The following is a 7136-nucleotide window of genomic DNA, read 5'->3' on the forward strand; positions in this document are numbered from 1 at the left end:
TTCTTGAAGAGTTGTAACCATCAATCTAGAAGAATTGATACCCTTTTGACTTTCTTGGAGGTCTAGAAGAGCAACCATTAAAGTTCATATCTTTTCCTCATTCTATCCATTCAAGTCTGTCCCCTTTCACTCCAATTACGACCTTCCAAAAGTTATCATCTGAGAAAACTCAAAACATAAAAAAATAGATCCAAGAGTCTTTGTATTTGTGGCTTCGGAATCAAACCATTCCGGCCTGTATTGAGAAAGTTATGCATATTTTTTCGAGCTAGTGTAGAACTAAAATTTTTACCCGTTCTTGTAACGAATTTTCCGTGTGTATAAGTCACTCTCCGATCCTATTATTTGTGTAAGCTCATGCTCTTATGTGGGTCTAATATGAAGTTCCCTTGTCTCCAGTACAATTTAAGTTCAACCCAAGGCTAATGCCATGAGAGAGCGATGGAATTACAAACTTTATTTAACCTCATAGAAATACAATGTACAAGGCCTTAAAGCCAGACAAAAACAGTTAAGAAAACATGTACGTAGATATTTTCTTGTTCAATTTCTTCGTTCCAAACAAGACACCACATGGCCATGCAAATTCTTAAGGTTGTGCAGGCGATTTCTCAAATTCCCCCTTCTTAATGTATACCTTTTGTTGCCTACGTAAATTTAGCCCCACCAATCGTCGTATAAAAAAAATGATCTGAAAATGATAAGGAAGAGAAAATCAAATCAGATTAAATTAAGCTACAAGAGCACTCGTAGTGTAGGCCATGAAATTCAAATAAATTAAGGTGAATTGGTATCCTTTGCAAATTTGGAAACAAAATTAAGCGGATCATAGATGAAATTAGTTTCATTTTAATTTTCATCTCTGGGAACTTTTCTAAATGGTTTCGGATACACTTGAAATAAAAGAACTCCAAACGTAAAAGAACAAATGAAATATTGCATGTACATTTTACGTACAATTTTATGTGCCTTGGCCAGAGACACTTTCATCCCAAACCATTGAAGCGTCATCTATTAAGATAGAATTAAAAACTAACAAGACTTTATAACTATACTAGAAGCATAATCCAGCGGCTTCAGCAAAGGCACGCTTGAATTAAAAGGTTTTGTAAGAAGACGTTGCCATGCAAGCGCGCATGGCAACACTTCAGCTTTAAAAATCAACTTCTAACTAGAAGTTGATTTTTCTACTTCTGTTTCTAAGCATAAATTGATTTTTCTACTTTTACTCCAAAATTTAATTTTCGATCAAAGAAAAGCATTTGATAACAAGATAATTTTTGCTTCGGGAACAAACATTCGTTTGGTAACGGTTGAAAATTTCTACTACTGGAACATTATTAACATAAAATCTTCTATGAAAAATTATTGTCAGCGGTCGAAAATTTTCTATTTCAATTTTAATTTTTTAAATTTCTTTAAAAATTACTCTTTTTATTAAAAAATATTATTTAATTTTTAAAAATAAAAAATGATTATTTATATTTTACTCCGGCTATGGCGGCGGCGATGGTTAGCGGCGAGCAGCAGTGGTGGCGGTAGGTGACGGGTTGCCGCAATCGGCGAGGGGAAGAAAGAAAAAAAGGAAAAAGAAGGAAAATAGAAGAAAAGAAAAGAAAAATAAATAAAAATTTTGAAATTTTTATTAAAATATTATTAAAAATTGTTCACACACCATTAATATCACGTAAGACGACCGCTATCCACATTAGCGATTTCCAGTTAAAATTGACAAAATGTGAAAAGGTTTAAAACTTAATCGGCAAAATTCAAAGGTTTAGAATTGAATTAGTAAAGTGCAATAGGTTTAAGACTTTTTAAATAATTTTCCCCATCTTGAGCAGTCCAACTTAGTTTTTCCGTAGTGTGTTTTTTTCAGTTTTATGAATTTACTGCTCCTTCCATCCTATCCACAGTTTTTTTTTATTAGGGCACAGCTTTTCTCGGCCAAATTATTATGTACTCTGCGGATAGCAATATGTACCACAAGCTCGTGGGCCAGATCGGCGATTGAGAATTCAAGGTCATTTAATGGAAGAACATCTCTACCTGAATTATTGCGAAGTTTAAGGTATCTCATTTGGAACAGCCATGAAGGGATCGAGCACACTGACATAGTGAGAGCTTACACTTTTGGTTCACATTATTTCGCAGAGGTCGACATGGTATTGCCTGAAGCCATGCTCTTGAACCAACCCCAAGGGAGAAATTTCGTGTTATATATGGTAATATTTCTGATGTCCGAATTAAAAGAGCACTCCTACTTTAAAATTAAAATAAAGAATGTCAGAAACGCATAATAGAGTCCGACCATGATGAAGTTTTCGTAAAATAGGATTTGGGTCAGGATTGCCCATCTTTAATTTCAGGTTTTTTTAATTTGAAAGTAGAATCGAAAAACGTTAAGCACAAACAAGGGAAACACTTCAGCCTTAATATGATACTTTGAACTATTAAAGGAGTCACTTTGATACGACTTTGAGCTAAAGGGACATCTTGCCAGAGAAGTCATTGACGAATTCAAGGTCAATTTCTCTGAAGCCTGTCAAACGGGCTTTATAAATGTAGTTTTGTCCAGAGTTGAGTTGTCAATGGCCCAAAAGAAAGAAAGATCAATTGCCTCAACGAGAAGCTGACTAAGCCTCAAAGTACCCCTATCGTGAAAATAGCCCCATAATAATCAACCTAAATGATCCCTACATCACCAAATGCTCAAAAAGAACCCCTAAACCCTGAAATAAATGGTTCTTGATGCTCGAAAAATAATTGGATAGTTGAAGATGAGAGTAATACAGAGAGCAGTTAGATTAAAAATCTCAATTTAAATTATAGTCTTCTACTTTTATTTTTTGGTCAGAAAATTATAGTCTCTACTTAATTAAAAGTAAAGTTGCGCAAAAGCCCTCCTCGAACTGCACGTTTGCCCCTCGAACTTTCAGCTGTCATATAATAAACCCGAAAGTAAATTTTGTTCTAATTGTTACCTTTCCGTTATCATGTGCGCGATACCCATGACTACCAAAAATAATAATAATAATGTATATCTTCCATCTAAGCACTTTTGGTCATTCCTCTTCTTTTACTTCTTCTTCTTGTTCTTGGTCCTTGGGTTCTTTGTTTTGGTAAAGCCGTCTTCACACAGGGTCGTCAATCTTATCAGGTTTGAACAGTTTTTTTTTTTTTTTTTTCCGAACAGGTTGAACAGTCAACAAAAGAAAAAACACGTCTGATTATTGGGGAAACCTGGCTCCCTTGCTTGAATCTTCCTACTGGCCAATTGGTCATAGCTGGACCCAAATGGCAGTGGTTAAAGCCTCTAGCCAACAACTCTTTCCACCACTTGGAGTTAGGTGTGGGAAAGAAAATGAACACAAATTGACAGAGAAGTAAATGGATGCAAAACTCAAAAGTGATTCAGGTGTGCTTGAGTGACAAGAAATTACTGGATCGTCATCTCATCCACGAGTCTTTCGTAATGATGATCAAGCCTAAGTTGCTTCAATTGTGAATTTTGAAACTATCCTCTCATGCTTCCGAGGTTGTGATGTCGGCCTTATCACCGATACACTTCAATTTCGAATCGATACACTTCAATTTCGATTGATGAACCTAATTTATGCTTCAGCGGCTCCAGAGATTTGCATCCTACCCCTAACAGAAAAGGGGGAAGATGTACATCACAACAGCGGGTATAAACCCAAGAATGACCATGTGAATATACTTTCTTGCATTTCGAACAGAGGTTTGTTGTGGGTTTGTGCTAAAGACAGCTCAAGGAGGCTTGGTGCCTACTGAAGTTGTGTCGAATAAGTGTTGCACGGAACTGCCGATTTCTGGAGGAAGCTGGAAAACCTCAATTTTTACTGTTCCTAGATAGTGGGCCTGTTGACAATAAGTACAACGGTGTGGAAGTATCGGCAAAATGGAACGTGAAACCGTACATTTTGTATATCGGTCACATAATATATACCTTTTTTGTCGCACATCCTCTCATCCATTTACAGTGCCATCAGCAAAGAAAAAACACTGCAGAGAATCTCTCTCAGTAGCTTTTCTGTGGCATTACGCCGAAGTACCAGGAGAGAGAACAAGAATGTGTTAGCTTGCTTCCTCCGTCAAGACGATGCATTCGGGGTTGTGTTGGAGATGAGTCTCACTTCATAGAGATCCTGCTCTCCCTTCGCTGCAATTGAAGGTTCACCATCATCACCAACCACATGCTTGTTCTCTTAGGCCAATGTGAAATCGTTACTTATTCTAACATTTATGCCGGTATAACATCACTGACATAAACATGCAACTCACCTACTTCAGCTGAAATGCCAGGTCCAAAAAATGAAGCAAACTTTGCCTGCAAGAAGGAAAAAAAGATACTCAATCCATGATGGACGATAAATAGTAGCACGACCAACTTTTTGAATGAAAAAAAATGAACATGAAGCCAGGAAGAGAGTATGTGTGAGCTTTTCATGTTCCATGAAGCCAAATAATTGAATATCCAGCATTCTCTACAACTCCTCATACAGGACAAGCCAAGAATAACATAATACCGGAGAACAATTCAATATCTCGACTACCCTTACCTGTCTTTGCTCAAAATCAGATAGCTGCAATGCTTTTGCCTCGAATACCAAAACCAAGCAGTATTTTCCTTCGTCAGTTACCTAAGGAGATCCCTTCAATCCTCAGAAGAGAAAACAAATAGAGAACCACCAAATAGAATCTAAGGGGCATAGCCAATACGTATCCACTGTGATAGTGTGCTAAACAATGCTAATATAAGTAGATGCATTCAGAAATGTCTTCTGTTTGATATCAATGGGTAGTGAGAGAAATATACTTCTTCGCGGATCATCTGTAGTATGGGTGCACTCCTTCGTGGGATTCCACCACCCTAGAGAACACACAACATAAAATGCTGATATTAGTCGATTTATTCAGAAAGATGGTACATTGCATAAGCAGTAAGCACACAACATAGTAACTCCTCACTAGATGCCAGCGTACATTCGATATTACATGAGACTTTCTTGGCCTTACCAGTCAACATAAGAATAAGCCAATATTGTCAGAACCATACCTGGCCATACTGGAAGATTCGTTTCAATGCCTCATCCAAATGCTGCTCGTCTCCATATCGATATCTAATGACATCACTTCTAACCTGATGATATTTTAATCAGTCATCCGGGGACAGTTAATGTAATACAAACACACATGCATACCCGTTTATATGTGGATAAGAGAAACTAAACTTTGGAGCATATGTTACGGCCAAGTTGTGAGAAACTCGAACTGTTACTGCACTAATTAAACCAAACTAGATAAAAAAAAATTTATCCTTTTCCATGAGAAAACTGCGTATTGACCTTCTCTGAAGTTAAGAAGAAAGCATGCAAATGCATTAAATCAAAATGAAAGTAGATAACAAAATGGAATTGGATATTCCATGCCTCGGATACCCCAGTCAAATTTATGATCAAGATTATGTCCTTTGACTCTACTTGAAGGACATTACTCCATGTTAGCTTACTTCCTTCCCAACAGCTTCCAAGGAAAGAAATACTCAAATTTATTTATGACCACAGAGTGGTCCAAAGGGATTTGTAATGCTTGGAAGCATTTAAAGCTTATACATTTGCAGACTGAACAAAGGAACTTAAAGAACCCTTACTTGCAAAACAAGGTAAAGCCAAGTTTATTTGACAATAATACCTGCTTTAAGATTGGGGTGGCACAGTTCTCCCTCAATATTTGAGCATCTGAATATGTCAAGCATGGTACCGGTTTGAGCTCAGCATACTACATTTAACAAGAAAAGATGAGTATCCCATATAGTACCTTCTTTAAATTGCCATATCTAGCAACACAGGAAAAATTTCAAATCCCAGAGTCAGATGCAACTTGTGGTTTCAACCCTAATTCTGATTTGCAGCATGACTAACAAGCTTACTGCAGCTGCAAATTTCACATTACATGTACTTTTCACATGGATGTTCCAATTGATTTTAAAAGGCAAGGGCACAATAAACCAAGAGAAGGTGCAAAAGCTTATTGGCATTACATTTTCCAGACAAGAACATTGTTTGTAGTTCCACAGGTATTGAAGCTGTCTCAGATCCTAGATGCAGTTAAATTCGATTCCGGCTACAGAAGCTACTCCTGATATCGTGGAGAGATGCTACTCATATTGGGACGCACAAATAAGAGTCATTCACCAAGCGACACAACAAGCTTTCACGGGTGAAACAGGTTTCGACCCCCGGAGTTCAAGCCACCAATCAAATATCATCACCACGTGCCGCCAATGCCATATCACTTGAAAGGCAGGATTTACTGAATGCTCGGTATCTATACCATTAGGTTACACGAGGAAGATGAGCTCACCTTCAAAGCCATACCAATAATTGTCAGAGGGAAACCATACGTCAGCATCAAGGCAGACCATTCAGAACCAGGGAGGATATTGAAATATGCACCAAATCCATAACTGCATAGTTAGCACAAAAACGCCAATTATTCAAGAAAGGAACCAAACGTGCACTTATGACTCAGCCACTTAGTCAAAATCCTAGTTAAACAAACGCAAAGCACATAAGATAGGGACTCACGACAGGAGCGAAACTCCAACTCCCAACCCAATAACACCGAATGAAACCTGCAATTCACGAGGCTCAAATCATATCTGGCTGGAAAATTAGTCAAAAAATCGAAGCCCCAAAGGAAACGACCTTGGCTAGAGAGAACTCATCGTCAGGGATAATCGCCTTGCCAGCGGTCGCAGGCTGAGTGGAATCGGCTGCTCTCACGACGAATGCGAGCTTGCGAGCAATAGCGAGTTGCTTGTCGCCGACTGAAATCGGCGGCCGTGATCGAGCGCTGATGGCTCGAGCAGAGGATTGGCGAGGGTGGAGGAGAGAGGGAGCGTGATGGCGGCTACAGATGCCCAACCGGCGGTCGTGAGCGCAGGCGACGGAAGCTCCTGCTCTCGCCGAAGCAGGTAGTGCAGCAGTCACAGGCATCTTCTTAGTACGTACGTGAGAGGTGTGAGCGAAGAACAAGGGAAGAAGGAGAAGAGAGACGGTTACAGTTGAAGATTGGCACAATGAAAATCACGGCTCGCTCTCAACCGCCAA

General features: G+C 38.7%; 1 protein-coding gene across 2 annotated transcripts; it reads right to left on the minus strand.

Moving 5' to 3' along the window:
* Positions 1–3830: 3830 nt before the first annotated feature.
* Positions 3831–7136, minus strand: LOC115737821 (thylakoid membrane protein slr0575). 2 transcript variants are annotated; one of them, XM_048273562.1, is made up of 9 exons: positions 6732–7136; positions 6612–6658; positions 6388–6490; positions 5716–5802; positions 5081–5164; positions 4841–4894; positions 4584–4664; positions 4306–4351; positions 3831–4228 (listed from the first exon to the last, which is right to left on the minus strand). In XM_048273562.1, exons 1-9 carry the CDS (start codon positions 7020–7022, stop codon positions 4116–4118), a joined length of 906 nt encoding a protein of 301 aa, XP_048129519.1. In that variant the 5' UTR covers positions 7023–7136; the 3' UTR covers positions 3831–4115. The 2 variants fall into 2 exon arrangements, with proteins under 2 accessions (XP_048129519.1, XP_030526075.1); XM_030670215.2 differs by having other exon boundaries at positions 3831–4183; positions 6732–7133.

Source organism: Rhodamnia argentea, chromosome 2, assembly GCF_020921035.1.
Source record: "Rhodamnia argentea isolate NSW1041297 chromosome 2, ASM2092103v1, whole genome shotgun sequence".
Lineage (NCBI taxonomy): Eukaryota > Viridiplantae > Streptophyta > Magnoliopsida > Myrtales > Myrtaceae > Rhodamnia > Rhodamnia argentea.